Below are 26,145 nucleotides of genomic sequence, written 5' to 3'. Positions count from 1 at the left end.
GACCACAACTTTGCTGAGGGGTACGGGGGTGGTGGCTCAGGATGGTCACTGTGTGTTCCTGGGGAAGTGGGGTGTCTCTCTGGCACAAGGGGGAGGCTTTATACTATCTAGCAGGGCCATTTTAGCTCAGTCTGACCCAGACCAGTGGAGGGGAAGCAACAACGACTCTTATCAGCCTTTTGGAGGGGGGTGCGTCAGGGTGGGCACTTGTCCTCTGAAAGTTCTTCAAAAGGTTTGGAAAACCTCTAAACATTCTTAGTATTTGCCACCATTATTATCATTTGCTGTCTGGCTTCTGATTATTAATTCCTTTGTAGACTGTCGTAGGAATCTGGCCCGGGGCAGGCCTGGCGTGGGATTGGGATGGGGAAGAAGGTCAGTAAAGCGCGAATTCTACATCACTGGTACGGAGGAGGGCGCTAGGTGGGGCCCACCTCCTTCGGTGCGGCTGGCGTCGCCACTTTAAGGCGGTGGCGGCGCGAGCAGGTCTATGGTAATGAGGCGCCGCCGCCGCGGCCGCTCTGCAGAGCTCGCCCGCCCGCCGGGGAGGCGAGGGAGCGTGGGGCTGGGCCCGGGGCCGCGGCGATAGCAGCAGCGGCGGCGGGGACGCGAGGCACGAGCGGCCGGCGCGGGGCCGTCGGAGGCGCCCGGGGCCGGGCCGGGGTCCGGGTGCGCAGTTCAGTGGGAGCAGGTGGGCTATCCCGCGGGGGCGAGGGGCACTCAGAGGATCTCGGGGAGGCAGGGCCAAGGGCGCGCGGGCGCCGCGGGCGCAGGTGGCGAGAGCCGGGTGTGCTAGTGGAAGCGCGGCGCCAGCCCGTGGTGGTCTGGGTGACCCGGACGTGGGCCCGGGTTAGGGATCGGTGGGATCCCGGGCGCGTGGGAGCGGGCAACGCCGGGCTCCGGTGAGGCATCTAGGAGCAGGCCCCGCGGGGCGCAAAAGTAGCCCCCGGGGACTGGCGCCCTGGCCTGGGCATGAGGCGCGGCGGGGTCCGCAAGAGCGGGAGGAGGTGCCGCGGCCGCCGTTGACCCGGCCGGCCGGGAAGAGGGAGAGATGCGGAGCCCGGCGGCCCGCGCCCCACTTCCAACACCGCTGCCGCCGCTGCTGCTACTGCTGCTGCTGCCGCCACTACTGGGAGACCAAGTGGGGCCCTGTCGCTCCTTGGGGCCCGGCGGACGCGGCTCCTCGGGGGCCTGCGCTCCCGTGGGCTGGCTCTGTCCAGCTTCATCCTCGAACCTCTGGCTCTACACCAGCCGCTGCAGGGATGCGGGGACGGAACTGACTGGCCACCTGGTGCCTCACCATGATGGTCTGAGGGTCTGGTGTCCAGAATCCGGGGCCCACATCCCCCTGCCACCAGCGCCCGAAGGCTGCCCCTGGAGCTGTCGTCTTCTGGGCATAGGAGGCCACCTTTCCCCACAGGGCAAACTCACCCTGCCCCATGAGCACCTGTGCTTAAAGGCCCCACGGCTGAGATGCCTGTCCTGTAAGCTGGTGCAGGCCCCAGGTTTCAGGGCAGGGGACAGCTTAGCCGAAGAGTCCGTGGGTGGACGTCGGAAGAGAAACGTGAATACGGCCCCCCAGTTTCAGCCCCCCAGCTACCAGGCCACAGTGCCCGAGAACCAACCAGCAGGTACTCCTGTGGCATCTCTGCGGGCCATCGACCCAGATGAGGGCGAGGCAGGTCGGCTGGAGTACACTATGGATGCCCTCTTCGATAGCCGCTCCAACCACTTCTTCTCCCTGGACCCCATCACTGGTGCAGTCACCACAGCCGAGGAGCTGGATCGTGAGACCAAGAGCACGCACGTCTTCAGGGTCACGGCGCAGGACCACGGCATGCCCCGACGCAGTGCCCTGGCCACGCTCACCATCTTGGTGACCGACACCAATGATCACGACCCTGTGTTTGAGCAGCAGGAGTACAAGGAGAGCCTCAGGGAAAACCTGGAAGTCGGCTATGAAGTGCTTACAGTCAGAGCCACAGATGGTGACGCCCCTCCCAATGCCAATATTCTCTACCGCCTGCTGGAGGGGTCTGGGGGCAGCCCCTCTGAAGTCTTTGAGATTGACCCTCGCTCTGGGGTCATCCGAACCAGAGGCCCTGTGGATCGGGAAGAGGTGGAATCCTACCAGTTGACGGTGGAAGCGAGTGACCAGGGTCGGGACCCCGGTCCACGGACTGCCACAGCTGCCGTTTTCCTGTCGGTGGAGGATGATAATGACAATGCCCCCCAGTTTAGTGAGAAGCGCTATGTGGTCCAGGTGCGGGAGGATGTGACCCCAGGAGCCCCGGTCCTCCGGGTCACAGCCTCGGATAGAGACAAGGGCAGCAATGCTCTGGTGCACTACAGCATCATGAGTGGCAATGCTCGGGGACAGTTTTACTTAGATGCCCAGACTGGGGCTCTGGACGTGGTGAGCCCTCTTGACTATGAGACAACCAAGGAATATACTCTACGGGTTAGGGCACAGGACGGTGGCCGCCCCCCTCTCTCCAACGTCTCCGGCTTGGTGACAGTGCAGGTCTTGGATATCAATGACAATGCTCCCATCTTCGTCAGTACCCCCTTCCAGGCTACTGTTCTGGAGAGTGTCCCCTTAGGCTACCTGGTCCTCCATGTCCAGGCCATTGATGCTGATGCGGGTGACAATGCCCGCCTGGAATACCGTCTTGCAGGGGTTGGACACGACTTTCCCTTCACCATCAACAATGGCACAGGCTGGATCTCTGTGGCAGCTGAGCTGGACCGGGAAGAAGTTGATTTCTACAGCTTTGGAGTAGAAGCCCGCGACCATGGTACCCCAGCACTCACTGCCTCGGCCAGTGTCAGCGTGACCATCCTGGATGTCAACGACAACAACCCAACCTTCACCCAACCAGAGTACACGGTGCGGCTCAATGAGGATGCAGCTGTGGGGACCAGTGTGGTGACGGTGTCAGCTGTGGACCGAGATGCCCACAGCGTCATCACTTACCAGATCACCAGCGGCAACACCCGAAACCGCTTCTCCATCACCAGTCAGAGTGGTGGCGGGCTGGTGTCCCTCGCCCTGCCGCTGGACTACAAACTTGAGCGGCAGTATGTGCTGGCTGTTACTGCCTCCGACGGCACGAGGCAGGACACGGCACAGGTGGTGGTGAATGTCACCGATGCCAATACCCACCGCCCTGTCTTTCAGAGCTCCCACTACACGGTGAATATTAACGAGGACCGGCCAGCAGGCACCACAGTGGTGCTCATCAGTGCCACAGATGAGGACACGGGTGAGAATGCCCGCATCACCTACTTCATGGAGGACAGCATCCCCCAGTTCCGCATCGATGCGGACACAGGGGCCGTCACCACCCAGGCTGAGCTGGACTATGAGGACCAGGTGTCCTACACCCTGGCCATCACCGCCCGGGACAATGGCATTCCCCAGAAGTCCGACACCACCTACCTGGAGATCCTGGTGAATGACGTGAATGACAATGCCCCTCAGTTTCTGCGGGACTCCTACCAAGGCAGTGTCTATGAGGACGTGCCCCCCTTCACCAGCGTCCTGCAGATCTCAGCCACTGATCGTGACTCTGGTCTTAACGGCAGGGTCTTCTACACCTTCCAAGGGGGCGATGATGGAGACGGGGACTTTATCGTAGAGTCCACATCCGGCATCGTGCGAACACTGCGGAGGCTGGATCGTGAGAATGTGGCCCAGTACGTCTTGCGGGCATACGCAGTGGACAAGGGGATGCCTCCAGCCCGCACGCCCATGGACGTGACAGTCACAGTGTTGGATGTAAATGACAACCCACCTGTTTTTGAGCAGGATGAGTTTGATGTGTTTGTGGAAGAGAACAGCCCCATTGGGCTGGCGGTGGCCCGGGTCACAGCCACTGACCCTGATGAAGGCACCAATGCCCAGATCATGTACCAGATCGTGGAGGGCAACATCCCTGAGGTCTTCCAACTGGACATCTTCTCTGGAGAGCTGACCGCTCTGGTGGACTTGGACTACGAGGACCGGCCTGAATATGTTCTGGTCATCCAGGCCACGTCGGCTCCGCTGGTGAGCCGAGCCACAGTGCACGTCCGCCTGCTTGACCGCAACGACAACCCACCAGTGCTGGGCAACTTTGAGATCCTTTTCAACAACTATGTCACCAACCGATCAAGCAGCTTCCCAGGGGGTGCCATTGGCCGAGTGCCTGCCCACGACCCTGACATCTCAGACAGCCTGACTTACAGCTTCGAGCGTGGGAATGAACTCAGCCTGGTCCTCCTCAACGCATCCACGGGCGAGCTGAGGCTGAGTCGGGCGCTGGACAACAACCGACCTCTGGAGGCTGTCATGAGTGTGCTGGTGTCAGGTAAGGAAGGGCCCAGGAGACACTGGGGTGGAGTTGGCCCTTGGGGGAGGGCCTGGGCGGCCTTCTGAGGAGGAACTGCTGACCCATCTTTCTATGTGGGACTGGCCCAGCGGTTGAGGGGTGCACAGCAGCTGGGGACAGAGCCCGAGGAATCCTGGCAGCTGTGTGGGCCCTGCCTGCCACCCCAGGCAGGGTGACGTGGTGACGGGAAGTGTCTTGAGGCTGTCTTCTCCGTGTCTGCTGAGAATTGTGGAAAAAGGCTCTGTGGTCCAAGAGAGCTGGGGAGGGATGGAGGGGACTGTGGCCCGGGGCAGCAAGCCACCCCTTCACGCCCGCCTGCCGCCCGCCCGCCGGCACGTCCCTGTGATCTCACACAGCCTCTGACAGAGCCGAGGCTGTGGGGGCACAGGGTTGCCCCCACGGGGTCAGGACCCTGCGGTCGGGCCCCTTCTGGCTCCCGGCTGAGCCACAGACCAGCTGAGGGGGACTTTGTCTAGGACATTCTTTTCCCTCCAGGCAGAAAGAGCCTGGCCTGGCTACCCCCTTCAGAGCTCCCACAGGAAGTGAGGCCGGAGCTCATTGTCTCTGTCCAAACAGACCCCACTGTCAGAGGTGGTGGTTCGGGGTCCGGCTTGGGGGAGGGGCTGCAGCAGAGCCAGGGGCAGGCCACGGCCCTCCTGGGGCCCCTGTCTCCCCACGGCCTGGCTGTTCTTAGACGCCAGGCCTTCCCACAGCCTGTGTGGGCTCAGGGGATGGGCTGTGGGGACCACGATGAGCCAGGGCGCTAGTGGCCTCTGAGGGCAGAGCCCCCAGATCCAGTGGCAAGAGAACAGAATCCTGGGGCGTGGGAGCCTGGCCGGGACCCAGGCTGGGCATTCCAGCTGCTTGGCCAAGCGCTCAGCCTGCAGACTCCTGGACAGAAGGGCTGGGGGAGGAGAGTCGGGGGGGTGGGCGACATTCTGTCTCTTCTGTCGGGAGCAGGGAGTGGACAACAGCGGCAGCAAGGAGGGCGCCGGCCCCAGATTGCCAAGCCCCTTCCCTGAGCCTGGGAACAGCTGGGACCCTTGTAAGGACTAACTGTTAGCTGTGCCTGGGGGTGGGTGGGTCAGGGTACCCTCACTTGGACACATCAGAGAGGGGAGAAAGAGCCGGCTGGCGGGCCTCACTTCCACCCCAAGGAGTCCAGGCCAGGAGAGGAGTGAGGTGTGCAAGACACAGGGCGTGGCTTCAGCCCCCTCCCCATTCATAGTCCTTTTGGGACAGATAACTCCCCTCCCCAATCCTCAGGTGGCCACTGGAGCCAGGGCACGAGAGCTTTTAGAGGTCATGGACAGGCCCCGTGCCTCTGGAAGCTTCAGTTCCTCTCTCGGGGGAGGAGGTGGGGGCTGGAGCTCTGCTATCTTATGTCCTCTGTGCTGGGAAGCAGTGGGAGGGCTGGAGGGGAAGGGCCTCTCCCTCCTGCCTCCCCCAGTCCACCCTAGGTGCCCGAGGGATGTGGGCAGAGGAGGCCACACCCAGCCTTAACACTCCTACCCATGCAGAGCCCCAGACCTCAGCTCCCCTAGAATAGAGGGGGAGGCCTCGGCTGGCCCTCCAGCCCAGCCCCACCCTTTCCCCTCGGCCCTGACCCTTGGAGGCAGTCACCACGGCAACCCCAAAGTTCGGGGAGGCTGGGGCGAGGGGGATCAACTCCTACTGCCCTTTGTTTTCCCTCTCTTGTTCTTTGTCTCTTCTTTCTTTCCCGCGTCTGCCCTTGGGGGCCCTTCTGCACTGTCTCCTCCATGGTCCTCTCCCTGTCTCCTGTGTGACTCTCTCCTCCTTTCCCACTTTCTCCATTGCTGGCTCTTTTCCTGGGCCTTTGTCTTCCCCTGTTTGGTCTCTCTGTTTCTGCCTCTCTGATTTCCCCCTCTCTTGTTCCCTGGGACTTCAGCTGGCCCAGCATGGGCCGGGTGACTCTCCTGAGGCCCGAATTCTCCCAACTCTGCCTCTTCTGAACTCTGCTTGGACACACAGGATTTGATCTGAGGCCTGGTCATTCCTCAGACCCCTCCAGGCCTACAACTCCCACTTGTGCATCTGCCAGGGGAAGGGAGGCTTGGCATCTAATTCTACCCGTCTGGGACTTGGCACTTTTCCAGGTGTGGCAGGTGAGGTTCTCATCACAGAGGGTGTTTCGTGGGTCAGGACCCATCCCCATCGTCTTCTGCCGAGGAGGATGGCTCAGGCTATGCACCCCTCACCCCGGTTCCCATCATTGCCTCTGCACCTGAAGGGTGACCCAGGTCAAGGCAGGAGAAAGGAACAAAGAGGAAGGAGGGAGCGGCCCGTTGACTGCTGGGGTGGGGACGAAAGCAGAGGGGGCAGGTGGCCACAGATGGTGGGCCAGATGGGAAGCAACAGACACACGGGGTGAGGGGTGCAGGCGGGGCCGGGGCCGGCAGAGGGGCAACACAGGGAGGAGTGCACGTTCCCAGGCTGATGGTGGAGAGGTTTCTCTTGCCTGCCCTGCCCCTCGTCTGGTCAGTTAGGAGGACTCTGTGTGGACTCTGGGCTCCTTCCTGCCCAGAGGGACTCTCACACCAAGGAATCACTGGGCACCAGGTACACGAGGGCCCTGGGCTGGCTCCACAACTGAGTGTAGGGGGCTGTGAAAGAGGAAGGAAAGTAGAGCCTGAGGTCATAAATCTGGGCAGGCTTCCTGGAAAAGGTGAGTTTAGGGAGGGCTAGAAAACTAGGAGGAGTGTGGGCTGGTGTCTGGATAGTCCAGGTAGGAAGGAACAGCTTGTTCAGCAGCAGTCAAGAAAGGAGGAGCAGAGGTGAGTGATGACAACAGGCTTGCTGGTGAGAGCAGGCGGGCCTCACATTCTCAAGCAGTGAGGCTGGAGGGCAGGTGGGCAGGGGGCCGAGGACACGGCTGAGATGGGTGTCTGGCTTCAGCCTTCCTAGCCGCCAGCGCATTCAGCCGCCTCAAGGTGCGGCTGTACATAGAAGTAGAAGAATCTATTCACAGATCCCTTTCCTACACCGGTGAGTGTGCGCGTGCGTGCTTAGTTGCTAATCATGTCCAAATCTTTGCAACCCTATGGATTGTAGCCCGCCAGGCTCCTCTGTCCATGGGATTCTCCAGGCAAGAATACTGGAGTGGGTTGGCATGCTCTTCTCCAGAGGATCTTCCCAACCCAGGGATCAAACCCACATTTTGTGCATTACAGGTGGATTCTTTACCAACTGAGCCACTTTGGAAGTCCTGTCCTACCTCTGTCCTACCTGAGAAACAGACTCCCACCCCATTCCTGCTAGGATGTGCTTTTAAATAACTACTTGGGCCTACCTGCTATGTTTTAAAGACCATTTCTTCATTATGGAGATCAAATAGATTCTCATGAACATCTGACTGAACACTTACTATGCAGAGAACATTGTAGTAAATAAACAATAAGAATATCTCTTATAGCCCAACCAAGCCATTTCCCTCGCCACTTGGCCTCCAGCTTTCCTTTTGAGCTGAATAAAATCCATTGCCATGTATTTGTGCATTCAGGTGTACCCGGTATTTCTGGGCTTAGTGTGTGTGGGTGGGGTGAGACACCAGAGTGTTAGTACTTCGCTGTTTATAAGTGAGTGTGTGGCCCGGTGGTGTGGCAGGCACTGAGTTTAATGCCATGAGCCAAGTGGGTGATGAGTAGTTGGAGGTCTAGGCCCAAAGGAGAGGTCAGCTCAGTGGGGCTCTGTCTGGGGCTCAGGGTGGAGAGCTGCCCAGGCCTTTCTATCTCTGGCCCCCAGAACCCCACAACATCAGGGCAGCGGGTGGTGCTGTCACTGATAAGGTGGCTCAGCTGGATTTCCTGGGGTAGGGCCCCCCAGGCTACCCTCAGCAACTCAGAGAGTTGGGCGGGAAGAATGCTTTGTGTGGGGCGTTGCCATGGGGATAGCGGGCCTGCGCCCAAGCAGCCATGGGGCTTAGTGGGAGGGGGACTGGGTGGCCCACTGACCCAGTTCACCCTCCATTCTCCACTGCAGTGGGGGAGGGGGAACACAGCCAGGGTCAGGGTTGTAGTAGTGTTGAGATATAGAGGCTGAGGGGGCAGGAGGATTATATTTGTGTGTCTCTCATGGTCTCTGGGCCCTCTAGGGAGGTAAGAAAAAGGCAAAATAAGATTCTCATGCAGGGAAGCACCTGGTCTGGTATTGATATAAGGGAGCAGACCCGTCTGTGGCTTGGGACAGGGAAAGATGCACAAACATTAAAAGATGTGTCCATGCTTCCCAACGGGCTTCCCTGGTGGCTCAGACCATCAAGAATCCACCTGCAATGCAGTAGACCTGGGTTCGATCCCTGGTTGGGAAAGATCCCCTGGAGAAGAGAATGGCAACCCACTCCAGTATTCTTGCCTAGGAAAATCCCACGGACAGGGGAGCCTGGTGGGCTACAGTCTATGGGGTTGCAAAGAGTTGACAAGATCCAGCAATTAACACACACACATGTTTTGCAACAGAGGGTTTCTGGAAAGTATGCAAAGAGAACTTCTGGAAATCAATCCCCCCCGAGTGCTGCTGGGGGCTGAGCCCTCCTGGGGTGACTCATTGTCCTAAGGGCTCTTGTATGCCAGTTAGAAAAGAAGAGCCTTTCTTGGCAACTGGGCAGTGCGGGAGTGTGCGAGCAGGGTTCCAGCCCAGTCATGCCCTCCTCCGTGACTTGGGACCCCTGCCCGCCCTGGGTGCTGACCGTCTGGCCTCCCCACAGACGGCGTGCACAGCGTGACGGCCCAGTGCTCCCTGCGCGTCACCATCATCACCGACGAGATGCTCACGCACAGCATCACGCTGCGCCTGGAAGACATGTCGCCCGAGCGCTTCCTGTCGCCCCTCCTGGGTCTCTTCATCCAGGCTGTGGCCGCCACGCTGGCCACACCCCCAGACCACGTGGTGATCTTCAACGTGCAGCGGGACACCGATGCCCCCGGCAGCCACATCCTCAACGTGAGCCTGTCGGTGGGCCAGCCGCCGGGGCCCGGGGGCGGGCCACCCTTCCTGCCCTCCGAGGACCTGCAGGAGCGCCTGTATCTCAATCGCAGCCTGCTCACGGCCATCTCGGCACAGCGCGTACTGCCCTTCGACGACAACATCTGCCTGCGTGAGCCCTGCGAGAACTACATGCGCTGCGTGTCCGTGCTGCGCTTTGACTCCTCCGCGCCCTTCATCGCCTCCTCCTCCGTGCTCTTCCGGCCCATCCACCCGGTGGGGGGACTGCGCTGCCGCTGCCCGCCTGGCTTCACCGGCGACTACTGCGAGACCGAGGTGGACCTCTGCTACTCACGGCCCTGCGGCCCCCACGGACGCTGCCGCAGCCGCGAGGGCGGCTACACCTGCCTTTGCCGTGAGGGCTACACCGGTGAGCCCTCGCGGAGGGAGGGGAAGGCCTGGGGGCGGCCCTGGGGGAGTTCAGGCTGCAGCGCCAGCACAATCAAGCTAAAAACCGGGTAACCTCCTCCTTCTCCAGAGGGCATGTGCAGGGTACACTGGGCATTCACAAGTCCCACTTGTGCTCACAATCACCTGTTGAGGAAGGAAGAGGGGAGCCTTGTTTCTCTGCCTTCAGCCCGCCCCCACCCCCAGATGGTGTAACTGAGGTCAGCGCTGGCACTGAGGCCAGCCTGCTTGCATTTGTATCCCAGCTTTGACAAGAGCGGCTGGGTGACCTTGGGCGAGTTACTTAACCTCTCTGTGCGGTAGACTTTTTAAATGGCTGATGAATCTACTCCCATTACAAGGGGGTTGTGAGGATTAATTGAATTTAATACGGGTAAGAGAGCTGGCCTGTGGGAAGTGCTGGCTGTGATTTAAGGAAATACTGAGTGAGATCAGGTGACTTGCCTCAGGTCTCATCTGGATTAGAGGTGAGGCTGGGCCTAGTACAGGCATTCTCCCAACTGATGAGTGAGTTACCTTTCAGAGCCGTAGCAGGGGCTTTTCTCCCCAGGTACTCAGGCACAGAAGAGCTGGGGAAACTGGTGGGGTTCAGGTGTGGGGATAGGGATTTTCAGATCATTGCACCTGTGTGACGTGGAGCTCCACCCTTGCCCAGGCATGTAAAGCAGGGCCTGACCAAGAGGCCTGTTGGCCTGTTTCCAGGGTTCTTTACATCCTGTCCCCAGACTCTCCCTGGGGTCTCACTGCCTCTGCTTCATGCTCCGGACCCCTCCCTGCAGGCTCCTGCTTTCCCTCAGGACATCCCCTGCTCTCCATGCCTTTCCTTCCCAGGGGCCTTAGGCCTTGCTCCCTCTCCCCCAGAGCCATGCCCACCCGCTTCGCCAGCCGTGGTAGGCCAGCCTCGCTGCCTCCCCTGCTGCATCTTCCTGCCCAGAAGTTGCCAGACTTGACTTCTCTCAGCCGCTGCTGTGGGTAGGGGGAAGCAGAGGGGTGGGCTTGGGGGAGGGGAGGGAAGTCTTTGTCCAAGAGGATGGGGTAGGGGGGTGCTTAGACTAGGCGAACAACAGTTTCCATGGAAACTAGAGCTAGTCACTAGGCACTGGAGCTGAGAACCTATCTCTAGAATCTGGGAATGGGGAGGGAGAGAAAAGGGTGGATTTTTCCATCTGATGTTGGAATTTTCAGCTCCTCCGTTGAATCCTGGTCTGCTCCCAGGGCTCAGTTCCCTACAATCGCAGCAACTCTCAAGTGCACAGAGGTCCTCAGTCTGAACACCAGGGCTCAGGGTGGGAGTTCCTTGCCCTGTTTCTGGAGAGTCCCCAGCTTCCCGCCCACACCATCCCATAACTCCGACAAATCCAAGTGGAAGCCTGGCCTCGTCCCCAGGGAGGGAAGCTGATCTTGGTGCCTGTGAGGGACAAAAGCACCAGTGTGGGGCGGGGTTGGCACCAGCCCTTGTGCTGTCTTGCAGGCCCTCTCATGGACAGGCATGCCCCCTGATGGGGCTAGAACACCCCCATGCTTGCTGGGCAGCCCTACCCCAAAAGCCACTAGGACTTGGACCTTGTGACCAGGGACCTCACAGGCCTGTGCTCTTAAGTCCCAAAGAGGGCATGAGACGGACTGGGAGCCTCCAGGAACTTGCAGGACAGCGGTATATGGGACTGTGGTGAGGCTGGCCCAGTGCTCCAAGCAGGGCATCAGAGGAGCCAGGGTTTCACAGAACTCAGACAGATGAGCACATGAGAGGAGATGGGGATGCTGGAGGGATTCGGAGTATCATAGGGGTCACGGGAGACCACAGAGGGATCACTGGTCGTGAAGGAATCCCAGTTTCCCACGCATCCGGTGCTCACCTGCCTGGCTTCTTGTCCAGGTGAGCACTGCGAAGTGAGTTCCCGCTCAGGCCGCTGCACCCCAGGAGTCTGCAAGAACGGGGGCACCTGCGTCAACCTGCTGGTGGGCGGCTTCAAGTGCGACTGCCCATCCGGAGACTTCGAGAAGCCCTTCTGCCAGGTGACCACGCGCAGCTTCCCTGCCCGCTCCTTCATCACCTTCCGGGGACTGCGCCAGCGCTTCCACTTCACCCTGGCCCTCTCGTGAGTGCCTGGGCACTTGGAATAGGGGCCAGGAACAGCCTGGGGGGCCTCCTGTTCTGTGGATGCGGTGGGAAGTCAGACAGTGATGCTGTGCGGCAGAGGGGTGTGGGGGGAGTTGTCGGCAGAGCCGGGCCTGTGCTTGGAGTTGCCCTGTATCCTTGGCTGGCAGGCCCCTCACCCACCAGGGCCACCTACACTCCTCCCAACCCACCTTCAAGGGTGGGAGCCAGGATGCCACGGTCGTGCCGCCAGTCCTGGTTTGTGCTCCCCTTCCACGTTCTAGCCATGTGGCCCACAGCCTCCGCCCAGGAGTCTGCCCTCGGGAGATTTCTGAGTAGGACCAGGGCTGGTTAGGTGGCTGGGGTGCTGGCATCCAAGTGGGTGCCCCATTCCCTGCCCCCTCCCCCACTCCCACTCAGGTTTGCCACCAAGGAGCGTGATGGGCTACTGCTCTACAATGGGCGCTTCAATGAGAAGCATGACTTCGTGGCCCTCGAGGTGATCCAGGAGCAGGTCCAGCTCACCTTCTCTGCAGGTGATCCCGCGGCCCCACGTCCTCCCCCGTCTCCCCGAGTCCCTGTGTCTCTCCGCCCTTGCCCCCGAGTCACACACTCTCCCAGCCAAAGCTGGGCACAGCTCAGCCGAGAGTGCCCTGTCCCCATTCCCAGCCCTCCCCTGGTGTCCCAGCTCACCTGGGTCCTTTCCCCAGGGGAGTCGACCACCACCGTGTCCCCGTTCGTGCCTGGAGGGGTCAGTGACGGCCAGTGGCACAGGGTGCAGCTGAAGTACTACAATAAGGTGGGTGTGGGCGGGGTCCCGCAGGGAGAGCGCTCCGCCCTGGGCGCAGATGCTCTCCCAGGCCTGGGGACACTGCCTTGCTGGGGCTGGTCGTGGGACGTCGGGCTGAACGGGGAGGAAGGGAGTGGTGGAGCCTGCTGCCTCGCCAGGCATTCCCATCCTGCTGGCTGGTGCAGACTCTTCCTATTCCGCTAGGTACAGACACAAGTGGACGTTGAGGAAGGTAAATGGTCATGTGAGCACACATCTGTGTGCGCGTGTCCATGTGTATACCACGCGTGTATGCGTGTATAACAGTACACAAAGGGAGTGTGTGTGTGCTGGTGTTTTCCTGCCTGCTGGCCCGTGAGTGGCCCTGGCCCACTCTTTCCCCTCTCTGCCCGTCCCTGTCCACAGCCACTCTTGGGTCAGACGGGGCTCCCGCAGGGCCCATCCGAGCAGAAGGTGGCTGTGGTGACCGTGGATGGCTGTGATACAGGGGTAGCCCTGCGCTTTGGAGCCATGCTGGGCAACTACTCCTGCGCTGCCCAGGGCACTCAGGGTGGCAGCAAGAAGTAAGGAGGGGAGAGGGCTGGGGGTGCAGCGAGGTGTGGGGCCACAGAGGGAGGGAGGGTTGTAACGGAGGACTTTGGGGGCCCTGAAACGGGAACCAATTCCTTTCTCTCACCTGGCTTCCCTTTGCCCCTGCTCAGCCCTCTGCGCAGGGGGGCTGGGTTGGGGGTGGAGCTGGCTAGTCTGGGGGATTCGAGCTAGCCTTAGGCAGCAGTATGATGAGAGCAGCTCCAGGGTGGGGCTCCCCTTCCCCTGGCTGCTCGGCAGGGCCCCTAGGACCCCTGACCTGGCAGCCAGGCTCAAGAAGGAAGAGCTGGAAGCACCCACTCGCCCTTATGTCTTGGCCGTCTCCCTGCCCCTCACCTCCCCCGCCAGGTCTCTGGACCTGACAGGGCCCCTGCTGCTGGGCGGGGTGCCTGATCTGCCCGAGAGCTTCCCCGTCCGCACGCGGCAGTTCGTGGGCTGCATGAGGGACCTGCAGGTGGACAGCCGCCACGTCGACATGGCCGACTTCATCGCCAACAACGGCACCATGCCTGGTATGGGAGCCGGGGTCAGGCTGAATGCAGAGAGGAGGGATGTGCCTGGCGTGGGGGCCCCTGGAAGTGGGGGGCTCAGAGCCCCCTCTAGCCACTGCCACAGGTTTTCTGTCGGGAGCCTCTGCCCGAGCACCCATCTCTCCATTCTAGGGTGCCCTGCCAAGAAGAACGTGTGTGACAGCAACACGTGCCACAACGGGGGCACCTGTGTGAACCAGTGGGACGCGTTCAGCTGCGAGTGCCCGCTGGGCTTCGGGGGCAAGAGCTGTGCCCAGGGTAGGCATGGGGGCAGCTGTCAGGGGTTGGGGCCTGGGAGCTGTCAGCAAGGCTGGGAACCCCAGCAGGGTCGGGCCAGGCCCTGGGCAGGGCCCAGCTGAGCTTGGCTGTGGGTGGAAAAGCGTGTCTGGGCAGCGCCCTGAGAGGGTTAGCACGGGAGACAAAGGGCCCAGTCAGAGGCAGGCCTGGGCACAGAGTGGGGTGGACCTGGAGCAGGTAGATGCTCTGGAGGGCGGGGCAGCTGGGGAGCCCGGGCACTAGGAGGGGCAGTACCCTGCCTCCCACGGAGCTACCCCCTGCTGAACATCATACCCCCTGGGGCACTCGGCCACTCCGCCCCTCAGTGTCTGCCTCTGTCTGCCTTCCCAGAGATGGCCAACCCGCAGCGCTTCCTGGGCAGCAGCCTGCTGGCCTGGCATGGGCTCTCACTGCCCATCTCGCAGCCCTGGCACCTCAGCCTCATGTTCCGCACACGCCAGGCCGACGGCGTCCTGCTCCAGGCTGTCACCAGGGGGCGCAGCACCATCACCCTGCAGGTGATGGAGGGATGGGTGGGGCAGGTGGGCCCTGGCACGGGTTATTGGTCAGGGCTGGCTGGGCGCGGTCTTTCCCGGGAGAGAAAAGGCAGCCGGGTTTCTTGGGTGGATCACTGCTGCCATCTCTCGGGCCCAGCAGGAAATAATGCCTTTTCCTCCCTGGCCTCAGCTGGGCAACAGGATGGGTTTGGTGGCCCAGGAAGGACTGTGGGCTGGAAGATGAGCTAATCGAGGCAGACTGCTGACCCTCTTTTCTTCTGGTGCCAGCTTCGGGAGGGCCACGTGGTGCTGAGCGTGGAGGGCACGGGGCTCCAAGCCTCGTCTCTCCAGCTGGAGCCAGGCCGGGCCAATGATGGCGACTGGCATCATGCACAACTGGCGCTGGGAGCCAGTGGAGGCCCTGGCCATGCCATCCTGTCCTTCGACTATGGGCAGCAGCGGGCAGAGGGCAACCTGGGCCCCCGGCTGCATGGGCTACACCTGAGCAACATTACCGTCGGGGGTGTTCCAGGGCCGGCCAGTGGTGTGGCCCGAGGCTTCCGGGGCTGTTTGCAGGTAAGTCTCCTGCGCTGCCTTCTCACCTCAAACACTGGGAAGCCCGTTCTACAAAGGGCCAACACCACTACCCTCTCCCTCCCAGGGTGTTCGGGTCAGTGAGACGCCTGAGGGCGTTAGCAGTCTGGATCCCAGCCGTGGGGAGAGCATCAATGTGGAGCCAGGCTGCAGCCTGCCAGACCCCTGTGACTCGAACCCGTGTCCTGCCAACAGCTACTGCAGTGACGACTGGGACAGCTATTCCTGCAGCTGTGATCCAGGTAGGCCAGGGGTCGAGGGAAATGGGACAGGTCAGCAGGTGTGGGGCAGGGGCGGGGGCTCACTCTGGCTTTGCCATGTGACCTGGGGCTAGTCACCTCACCCCTCTGAGCCTCTCATCCTGCACTGCAGAGCCACAGCCAGCTGGTATAGCTGCTCAGAATAGAAGGAGGTGAATGAAGGCAGGTTTGAAGAAAATGCCAGGGAAAGGTGGGGACTGAGCCTCTCTTGTCCTGGTTGGTCCCAGGTTACTATGGTGACAACTGCACTAACGTGTGTGACCTGAACCCATGCGAGCATCAGTCCATGTGTACCCGAAAGCCCAGTGCTCCCCATGGCTATACCTGCGAGTGTCCCCCCAGTTACCTTGGGCCGTACTGTGAGACCAGGTAATGTGGATCCGTGCAGGCAGCAGCAGGCCACTGCTGATGTCCACTGTGTCCCTCAGAGCCCTGGGAGCCTGGCTGGGCCATGGCTGGGGTCAGAAGGGCCACACATGGCTACAGGGTGGCTGAAGGAACTCATTCCTCCCTGGTCCCTTCTCCGCAGGATTGACCAACCTTGTCCCCGAGGCTGGTGGGGACACCCCACGTGCGGCCCGTGCAACTGCGATGTTAGCAAAGGCTTCGATCCAGACTGCAACAAGACAAGTGGAGAGTGCCACTGCAAGGTGACTGCCCTGACCTAGGCCTCCACAGCGGCTGCCTCGGCTGCTGTTCTGTACCTCCTGGGCCCTTCGAGGGGTGGGTGGTGAAAGAAGCCTCCCCACAGAGCACTGAGGGCTACGTGCCTTTGATCCACTGGGGCGGGCCAGTGGTTATTTGTCCTTGTGTGTCTTGGGGTGGGGAGGGGGCCAGGACCTATACTTAATCAGTGAGCTCTGGGCCAGCTGTACTGGTTGTTTGCAGCCCATTCTAATTGATTGGTGTCTCACTGGTGGGTTAAACTCCTAATCACGACCAGTTAATAAATACTTAGAGTGTACCATTCTTGGGGGTTAGGGAGCCTCTCTCCAGAGGGGCCACAGTGAGAGGATCCATGAGCACCCAGGGAAGAGAGGCTGAGCCAGCGACCCTGTATCCCTTCTCCCTCTCAGGAGAACCACTACCGGCCCCCTGGCAGCCCCGCCTGCCTCCTGTGTGACTGCTACCCCACGGGCTCTCTGTCCCGAGTCTGTGACCCTGAGGAGGGCCAGTGTCCATGCAAGCCAGGCGTCATTGGGCGCCAGTGTGATCGCTGTGACAACCCTTTTGCTGAGGTCACCACCAACGGCTGTGAAGGTAGGGCTCTCGAGATGGGTGGGTGGCCCTCCCTGCTGTATGCCAGGCTCCAGTGTCCTGGGGAGGCCAGGAGCCAGGACGGGTTGCAGACCTGAAGCTGCCTTGGGAGGGCTGGGGAACCCGGCCATCGCTGTAGGGGGACAACTGCTCCTGAGTGATGGTGCGCTTCCTTGCAGTGAATTACGACAGCTGCCCGAGGGCCATCGAGGCTGGGATCTGGTGGCCCCGTACCCGGTTTGGGCTGCCTGCTGCTGCCCCCTGTCCCAAAGGCTCCTTCGGTAGGTGCTGGAGACCTGGAACATGAAACAGAGGACTTGGCCTTTATCAGTAGAGTGAGGGTGGGGAGCCCCTGGCTGCAGATCCTGTGACCCCAACTTCTGGCCTCCAGGTCGGGGGGACTCCATGTCCCATGCTTCCTTGGCTCACTGCTCCCCTGCTTCCAAGTTTGCCTAGGTGAAAGGTGTCTACAGTTTGGACTTGTAACAAAAGTGCTGAAAACCTGCATCATGCCTGGCACGAGGCTGGGTACTAGAGGTTCAAAGATGAGTCACACAGGTTGCTATCCCCAGCTCACCACCTCATACTGGAGTTATGCCACTAGAGAGATGGCCTGGGAGCAGGGGACATGGTGTGCTGTCCCAGGGGAGCTGCAGGGTGCAGGCTGGCGCTGGCCCTTGCATGGACCACGAGCAGAGATCAGAAACAGAGTGTGTGTGGCAGAAAGTTCAAGGTGGGGGCCGGAGTAGGGCAGCCGAGTCTGGGGGCTCAGGGAGGCCACAGGCCCCGCACTCCTGTAGCCCTCCTGTGGGTTGATCTCGCAGAGGTTTTGGCTCTGGTGTTCCACACACGCTGGGGTACCGGACTGCAGGGCCCTTCTCTGTTAGTCTCCTGTCTCTGGTCCATGGGGGCTGGCCCCCGCAGAACTCAGCGAGGTCTCTCCCTGAGGCCTGCCTCCTGGCTGCCTTCCCCCAGGGACTGCCGTGCGCCACTGTGACGAGCACAGAGGGTGGCTTCCCCCAAACCTCTTCAACTGCACGTCGGTCACCTTCTCAGAGCTGAAGGGATTTGTAAGTGAACCTTCTGCTCTCCATCTCCTTGCCCCTCACCCTGTCTTCACCCAGGATGATTTGCCCACCTCCCCAGTTTTGAGAAAGGGAACTCCGACAACTCCAGCTCCTGCCTCTGGGGGGCCTCTGCCCAGAGCTGTCTCTCCCCTTCCCGAGTCCTTGAACTCTGGAGTTCCAGTTCTGCCCTCTGGCAACCTCGCTGTCCCCTCTGTGCTGACCCCCCTGCCTGTCTTGGTTCCAGGCTGAGCGGCTGCAGAGAAATGAGTCAGGCCTGGACTCGGGGCGCTCCCAGCGGCTGGCCCTGCTCCTGCGCAATGCTACCCAACACACGGCTGGCTACTTTGGCAGCGACGTCAAGGTGGCCTACCAGCTGGCCACGCGGCTGCTGGCCCACGAGAGCGCCCAGCGAGGCTTCGGGCTGTCCGCCACACAGGACGTGCACTTCACCGAGGTGGGGCTCAGAGTGGGCAGGGAAGGCGGGTGGGAGGAGGTCATGGTGAGTGAGCCGGCTCCTGGTAACCTTGGGGCACAGTGGGGGGCACACCCCTCCCTGCTTTTAGGGAGCTCCCGGCCGGCATGAGGCCTCCATAAGACCCCCTGAGCCGTGGCCCAGCACATGGGTCATTTAGAGCACCTCTTCCCGACCCTTCTCAAAGCAGGGTACCCATAGAGAATAATGTTTGTATGAGGACCCGGTCTGACCAGACTCGCCAGAGGAGGGGCCCTGCCCACTAGGCCAGGACCGGAGGGACCCGCATCCAATAATCGTGTGGGCACAGGCATAGGCCCTGGGAAGTTTTTAAGAGACAGAGAAGGAAGGATCAGCGGGCGGGGCATGGTGGGGAGTGAGCCAGGGCTGGTCTAGGACAGGCATGGTGGGGACAAGGAGTGGGCTGTGGGCACAGCCTTCTGTGACCGTGCCCACCCTAGAACCTGCTGCGCGTGGGCAGCGCGCTCCTGGATGCGGCCAACAAGCGGCACTGGGAGCTGATCCAGCAGACGGAGGGCGGCACCGCCTGGCTGCTGCAGCACTATGAGGCCTATGCCAGCGCCCTGGCCCAGAACATGCGGCACACCTACCTGAGCCCCTTCACCATCGTCACGCCCAATATCGGTGAGGCTGCCCGCTGGGCTGGAGAGGGTGTGTGCAGGGCCGTGCCAGGGGCCTGCCCCCCTCACCTGGGGTCTGACCTCTGCCCTCTCCCTAGTCATCTCTGTCGTTCGCTTGGACAAGGGGAACTTCGCTGGGGCCAAGCTGCCCCGCTATGAGGCGCTGCGTGGGGAGCGGCCCCCAGACCTGGAGACAACGGTCATTCTGCCTGAGTCTGTCTTCAGAGGTCAGTGGGGGCCGAGGGGTGGGTCGGGGGGCCAGGCTGGGGTGTCTGTGAAGGACGCAACTGAGGAGAGAGTGTCCCCGATCCCAGAAACGCCCCCTGTGGTCAGACCCGCGGGCCCCGGAGAGCCCCAGGAACCGGAGGAGCTGGCTCGGCGGCAGCGGCGGCACCCGGAGCTGAGCCAGGGTGAGGCGGTGGCCAGCGTCATCATCTACCGCACCTTGGCTGGGCTGCTGCCCCATAACTACGACCCAGACAAGCGCAGCCTGAGGTGAGCAACCAGGGAGACAAGGGTGGGTGGGGGTGCCGGTCAGTGGGTGAGCCACAGAGAGGGACCAGGGGTCGGCGGCATCACAGAGTGATGAGAAGGGTCCTCCAGTCACGCAGGGCTTCCCAGGTGGTACTAGTGGTAAAGAACCCACCTGCTAATGCGGGAGACGTGAGAGATGTGGGTTCGCTCCCTGGGTTGAGAAGATCCTCTGGAGGAGGGCATGGCAGCCCACTCCGGTAGGCTTGCCTGGAGAATCCCATGGACAGAGGAGCCTGGCGGGCTACAGTCCATGGGGTCGTACAGAGTCAGGCACGACTAAAGTGACTTAGTATGTGTGCATGCCACTCACGCAAACACCGTGGTGACTGTGTGCCTGCCTGCCCAGAGTTCCCAAACGCCCCGTCATCAACACGCCCGTGGTAAGCATCAGCGTCCATGACGACGAGGAGCTCCTGCCCCGTGCTTTGGACAAGCCAGTCACGGTGCAGTTCCGGCTGCTGGAGACCGAGGAGCGCACCAAACCCATCTGTGTCTTCTGGAACCACTCGATCCTGTGAGCCTGCACTGCCCTGTGGCCCAGGGCTGTGGGCAGAGCCCCCAGTGCGCCCCACCCTCCTGTCTCCTGACCCTGCCTCCCTCACACAGGGTCAGTGGCACTGGTGGCTGGTCAGCCCGAGGCTGCGAAGTCGTCTTCCGCAACGAGAGCCACGTCAGCTGCCAGTGCAACCACATGACGAGCTTCGCCGTGCTCATGGACGTGTCTCGGCGCGAGGTTGAGCCCGCAGGGGTGGGGGTGGACAGCCGCAGGGCTGGGGGTGGGAGCCCAGGGCTCTGGACTGGGTGCTCAGATCTAATCTAATCCCCCTGGCTCTCTGCCACCCACCCCTGCAGAATGGGGAGATCCTGCCACTGAAGACACTGACATACGTGGCCCTTGGGGTCACCCTGGCCGCCCTCCTGCTCACTTTCCTCTTCCTTGCTGTCCTGCGCGCCCTGCGCTCCAACCAGCACGGCATCCGACGGAACCTGACGGCTGCCCTGGGCCTGGCTCAGCTGGTCTTCCTCCTGGGAATCAACCAGGCTGACCTCCCTGTAAGATGTTCCTCCTCAACAGAAACCTTCCCCAGGGTCCCCCACTCTCATGATCCCATGTCAGTCTTCCCCAGCGTTCCCCTCAATCCCTGCTTCTGCAGCCATGAGGGGTAAAGAGCCAGCCTGGGGCCTAGCACATGGCTTCCACCGCTCCAGCTCCCCCTGGTTCCCCAGCACACCCTAGAGGTACCTTCCTATGGCCCAGACTCCCCCCGGGAGCAGCGTCCAGCACCCAGGCTCTCCCCTCCAGTCTGGTGAGAGCAGAGCCCACATCCTGGGTGTGGCCTGGGCACTGACCGGGCGCGGCCTGGGCCTTCAGTTTGCCTGCACAGTCATTGCCATCCTGCTGCACTTCCTGTATCTCTGCACCTTCTCCTGGGCTCTGCTGGAGGCCTTGCACCTGTACCGGGCGCTCACCGAGGTGCGCGACGTCAATGCCGGCCCCATGCGATTCTACTACATGCTGGGCTGGGGCGTGCCCGCCTTCATCACAGGTACCCCCGGGTCTTGAGGGTCTACATCCCTAGGGCCTCGGCGCACCTTTATGCCACCTTCTCCCACGTACATCCCAGACCCAGAGGCCACACATCCCTATGCCCCGGGTCGAGTTCTCCACAAGCGTCCCTCTGGTTTAACTCGGTGCCTGGGAGCCCCACCCAGGGAGAGGGTCCCCTAGGCCAGAAAGGATGGCATGGACAGAGGGTGGACAGAACCCTTCTTCCCCTGCACCTGGCCCTTGGAGCCCACTTGACTGCTTGACTGATTCCCAAGTCCCTTGACCACCCTTCCCGGCTGCTGTCACCGCACTCCCAGGTCTAGCTGTGGGCCTGGACCCGGAGGGCTATGGGAACCCTGACTTCTGCTGGCTCTCCATCTACGACACACTCATATGGAGTTTCACCGGCCCCGTGGCCTTTGCAGTCTCGGTAAGTGCTAGAGAGTGCCTGGGGATGGGGTGGAGCAGGCTAAGTGTGACCTCCGGCTCCCCTTTAAGAATGGCGGAGGCCTCCGGGGGCTGGGATGGAAGCCGTCTGTGTCCTGACGATCCCCCCTCACACCCCCTCCTCCCCTGACAGATGAGTGTCTTCCTGTACATCCTGGCGGCCCGGGCCTCCTGTGCTGCCCAGCGGCAGGGCTTTGAGAAGAAAGGCCCTGTGTGAGTATGGGGTAGGCGTGCCTGGGCGGTGGACCGGCACCGGCATGGGAGGCCTCGCAGCCAGACTCACAGTCCACCTGTCCCCAGCTCGGGCCTGCGGCCCTCCTTCGCTGTCCTGCTGCTGCTGAGTGCCACGTGGCTGCTGGCACTGCTGTCCGTCAACAGTGACACCCTCCTCTTCCACTACCTCTTCGCTGCTTCCAATTGTGTCCAGGTACCGGCCCGGTGCATGCCCTGGGGGAGGCCACTGGAGTTGAGTGTGGGGGGAAGCTTGGCTAGGAGGTACCTTAGTCAGCACTTACAGTTGCTGCTCTTGCCTGTCAGGGCCCTTTCATCTTCCTCTCCTACGTGGTGCTTAGCAAGGAGGTCCGGAAAGCACTCAAGTTCGCCTGCAGCCGCAAGCCCAGCCCTGACCCTGCGCTGACCACCAAGTCCACCCTGACATCGGTGAGGGAGTCAGGGGTCCAGGAGGTGGAGGGGTCGTTTGGAGTATGAGGCAGGGGAGAGGCAGGAGGCCCAAGGAGCCCCTTCTCTGTGCTCTTTGTCCCACTTTTTCTCCATCCTTACATCCTTTCCTGAAAGGAAGAAGGGTGGTGAGATGGTATGTGTGTGTGGCCGGGGAAGAAGGGGCATGGTTGGGGGTGCAGGAGGGGGATGCTGAGTTGAGAGGGATGGGAGTGGAGCATAGGAGAGAGTGGCCAAGACAGGTGATCAGTCATAAATGCCCCACCCCTGAGAGCCCTTGTGTGTCTTGGTAAATCTGTGTCTCCCAGGATGCTCTCAGGAGAGCAATCTTTTCCTGATGAGCCCTTAGACAGCCAAGTCCAGGGTATTTGGGGTACATAGAACTGGCATAGCTACAGCAGAGCTACAACCACTACTAGGCCCTGAAATAGGGGCAGCAGAGACGTAGCGCCTCTCTCTTCATCCTTGGTACATCGTGGGTAGAATTTAGGGCAAGCTCTCTCAGCCCTTCCATTTCCCAGCTTGGGGCCACCCCGTCCCACTCCCCAGCGTACTGACCTATCTGTTCCCCACTTAGTCCTACAACTGCCCCAGCCCCTACGGGGACGGAAGGCTGTACCAGCCCTACGGAGACTCAGCCGGCTCCCTGCACAGTGCCAGCCGCTCGGGCAAGAGTCAGCCTAGCTACATCCCCTTCCTGCTGAGGTGAGGTCTGGCAGGGCGGCGGGCTGGGGAGAGAGGAAGGGCACCAGGCCTGGTAGACCCAGGCCAGGCGGCTAGGAGTTGGGTAGCACACTCCGTGGTTGACGAGGTAGCAGCTTGAACCTAGAAGTGCTGAGGGACATGGGACAGGAACGGGAAAACCCAGGACAGACAAGAGAATGGGACACAGGGTGAGGAGCCAGGCTGATGCCTCCAGTGTGTCTTGTCTTCTTAGGGAGGAGTCCACACTGAACCCTGGCCAAGGGCCCCCTGGACTAGGGGACCCCAGTGGCCTGTTTCTGGAAGGTCAAAACCAGCAGCATGGTGAGGATGGAACCTCCTGATGGCCAGTGGCGGGTGGAGGCCCAGCCCCCCAGCTTTTACCAAGGGTGGGTGGCGGCAGATGGGCTGTCCGTGATCTCTCCCCCACCTGCTAGATCCAGACACAGACTCCGACAGTGACCTGTCCCTGGAGGATGACCAGAGCGGCTCCTATGCATCTACCCACTCATCAGATAGCGAGGAGGAGGAAGAGGAAGCGGAGAGGGAGGCAGCCTTCCCTGGAGACCCGGGCTGGGACAGCCTGCTGGGGCCTGGGGCCGAGAGACTGCCCCTGCACAGCACCCCCAAGGGTGGGCCAGGGCAGGGCTTGGCCTCTGGGGGCAGCGGGAGGGCAGAGGGGCTGGGATTCCTGGGAGGTGAGACTAGGGTGGCGATTCTCTTGACTGCCTTCTCTGGGCCTTAATCTCCTTCCTCTGTCCACCAGAGGGGGGCCTGGGGCCTGGGAAGGTCCCCTGGCCAGGAGACTTTGGGACCACAGCAAAGGAAGGTGGTGGCAACGGGGCCTCTGAGGAGCGACCACGAGAGAATGGAGATGCCCTGACTTGGGAGGGGTCCCTGGGCCCCCTTCCAGGCCCTTCTGCCCAGCCTCACAAAGGTGAGTGGGGTATGCACAGCTGCGTGCTCCCCATCAACAGCCCCCCGCACCTCACACCAGCCTGTGGCCAGTGGGCGTGCTCCTTCCACCTGCCCCTCATGGTGCCCACCTCTGGCCCACAGGTATCCTCAAGAAGAAGTGTCTGCCCACCATCAGTGAGAAGAGCAGCCTCCTCCGGCTACCCCCCGAGCAAGGCACCACGTCTTCCCGGGGCTCCTCAGCCAGCGAGGGCAGCCGGGGTGGGCTCCCTCCCCGCCCTCCCCCCCGGCAGAGCCTCCAGGAGCAGCTGAATGGGGTCATGCCAATTGCCATGAGCATCAAGGCGGGCACGGTGGATGAGGACTCGTCAGGCTCCGAGTGAGTGTGGCTGGGTGGGCGGATCAGGGTGCAGCCCCGCAGAGGCCCTGCCTCCAGACCTCCCCCAGGCCACCCTGGCTGGCAGCAGACTGTGGTCCAGGGCCCTTCAGGCCACGTGCCCACAGACATGGTGCCCCGTGGGGTCGGCCCAGCCCAGCATCGGGTAGAGTGGGGGAGGGCAGGGAGCTGGGGTTGCTTTTCTGTTTCCTTCTTCGGGGAAAGCTTCTCCCTGTCTCCTCTGCTCTGACTAACCCTCTGTCTGCCTTGTCTGTCACTTTGCTTTCCTGCCTCTCCAGATTTCTCTTCTTTAACTTCCTGCATTAACCCTGGGCCGTGGTTCCTACACCCCGAGGCTCCCTTACCTTCCCCAGCTGCACTCATGCCCCCACTCCTGTCTTGTGCTTTATCCTGCCTCTGCTCCCCCGCCTGCCTGCCTGCAGCAGCGACGAAACGTCCATCTGAGGAGCCTGGGCCTTGCCGGGAGGGGCACCCACCCCACCCCAGGCCATCTAGTGCCAACTCCCTTCCCCATCATCCCCCTCACTGCACTTTGGACCCCTGGGGCCAACATCTCCAAGACAAAGTTTTTCAGAAAAGAGGAAAAAAAAAAAAAAAGAAATTTAAAAAAGGATCTCCACTCTTCATGACTTCAGGGATTAATTTTTTTTATACGCTGGACACTGACTCCCCTTTCCCTCCCCTAAGAGGCTAGGACCCCCCAGGATGCTCTCCCAGCCTCTCCTCAGTTTCCCATCTGCTGTGCCTCTGGGAGGAGAGGGGCTCTTGGGGGGCCTGCCCCTCGTCTGCCATCACCAAAAGGAAAGGACGAAGCCACACGCACCCAGGGCGTCATGCCCTGCGGGCTGCACCGGCTGGGCCTCAGCGCGGCAAGGGTGGCAGGACGGAGGGTGCTCCTCACCCTGCCTGTGCTGCCACCTCCAGGAACTGCAAAAGCCCTGTCCGGAGAGGGGGCAGAAGGACTCAGCGCCCCCGGACCCCCAAATGCTGCATGAACACATTCTGAGGGGTACCCGTGCCCCTGGGTAGCGGCCGGGCCACCCCCGCCCCTCTCCTTTCCCTGGACTCCGGCCACGTGCTGCAGCCCGGGTGTTTGCTCAGTTCGCTGACCCAAAAGTGCTTCATTTCCCTGCCTGCCCCGTGCTGGGGAAGGCCAGTCACGTGTTAAGTTGCGCTTCTTTGCTATTGTGTGGGTGGGACAGGGAGGAGGAAGACTGGCGGGAGTCGGGTTGCCCCCTGCCGTCTCCAGCCCAGGTCTGGAGTCCAGGATCCCGTGTCCACTCTCCCTCCTCCGGGACCAGACAAACCCCACGGACCTGCTGTGGCCTCTGAGACATGTTCTATTTTTATCTCCTTCTTGGAATTGGCTCTCTTCTTCAAAAGACCAAGTCCTGTTCCTTTTTCTCCCCCTCACCACCCAGCTCCCTGTGAAGAGAGAGTTAATATATATTTTTTATTTATTTGCTTGTTGTGTTGGGATGGGTCCAGTCCCAGGGGGTCTGACGTGGCCATCACAGGTTGGGTGTGTACCCAGCAGTCCTGGCAAGGGGGCCTAAGGCCCTTGTCCTTGCTCCAGGCTGTCATCTCCCCACCTCTCCTCTTCCTCCTTGGTTTTGCCAGCTGCTATTCATTGGAGTCACCATTTACACTAAACATGTATTCCAGACTTGTCACCGACTTTCTTCTGGAGCAGGTGGCTAGAAAAAGAGGCTCTGAGTAGAGAAAATATTCCTATTTCTCATTTGTAAGGCTGGTCTCTGGCTTTTCTGCCATGGATTCTCCCCCCTGGCCTCTCCCCTCGGCAATTCCTGCAAAAGGTTAAAAACTTAACTGGTTTTTACTACTGATGACTTGACCTAAAAAAATACAAAGATGCTGGATGCTAACTTGATACTAACCATCTGACTGTACAGTTTGATTGTTACTGTAAATATGGTAGCATTTTGTGTTTTGTTTTTTCATTTCTCCATACTACTGAATAAACTAGTTCTGTGCGGGCTGAACACCGTCACTGTGTCCTCCTGTGTGCGGCCCTGTCCTTCCAGAGGGGATAGGCCTGGTCTCTGGAAAA

The 26,145-nt window shown here is 61.1% G+C and overlaps 1 protein-coding gene across 2 annotated transcripts; it reads left to right on the top strand.

Moving 5' to 3' along the window:
• Positions 1 to 699: 699 nt before the first annotated feature.
• Positions 700 to 26,072, top strand: CELSR2 (cadherin EGF LAG seven-pass G-type receptor 2). Of its 2 annotated transcripts, none has more exons than XM_065907549.1 (34): positions 700 to 4,352; positions 9,097 to 9,744; positions 11,659 to 11,881; positions 12,301 to 12,416; positions 12,591 to 12,679; positions 13,076 to 13,233; positions 13,607 to 13,770; positions 13,921 to 14,046; positions 14,416 to 14,582; positions 14,850 to 15,137; positions 15,223 to 15,397; positions 15,643 to 15,784; positions 15,945 to 16,065; positions 16,492 to 16,675; positions 16,852 to 16,953; positions 17,648 to 17,742; positions 17,984 to 18,193; positions 18,673 to 18,856; positions 18,951 to 19,079; positions 19,167 to 19,347; positions 19,733 to 19,900; positions 19,993 to 20,119; positions 20,239 to 20,439; positions 20,759 to 20,933; positions 21,253 to 21,365; positions 21,516 to 21,595; positions 21,683 to 21,809; positions 21,920 to 22,042; positions 22,638 to 22,765; positions 22,998 to 23,086; positions 23,200 to 23,394; positions 23,529 to 23,699; positions 23,822 to 24,056; positions 24,762 to 26,072. In XM_065907549.1, the coding sequence occupies exons 1-34, from the start codon at positions 1,052 to 1,054 to the stop codon at positions 24,766 to 24,768; spliced, it is 8,742 nt and encodes a 2,913-aa protein (XP_065763621.1). In that variant the 5' UTR covers positions 700 to 1,051; the 3' UTR covers positions 24,769 to 26,072. The 2 variants fall into 2 exon arrangements, with proteins under 2 accessions (XP_065763621.1, XP_065763614.1); XM_065907542.1 differs by having other exon boundaries at positions 24,497 to 26,072.
• Positions 26,073 to 26,145: the final 73 nt, after the last annotated feature.

The sequence above is a fragment of the Muntiacus reevesi genome, chromosome 1, assembly GCF_963930625.1.
Source record: "Muntiacus reevesi chromosome 1, mMunRee1.1, whole genome shotgun sequence".
Taxonomy (NCBI): Eukaryota; Metazoa; Chordata; class Mammalia; order Artiodactyla; family Cervidae; genus Muntiacus; species Muntiacus reevesi.
This window is presented reverse-complemented; position numbering and strand designations above follow the sequence as displayed.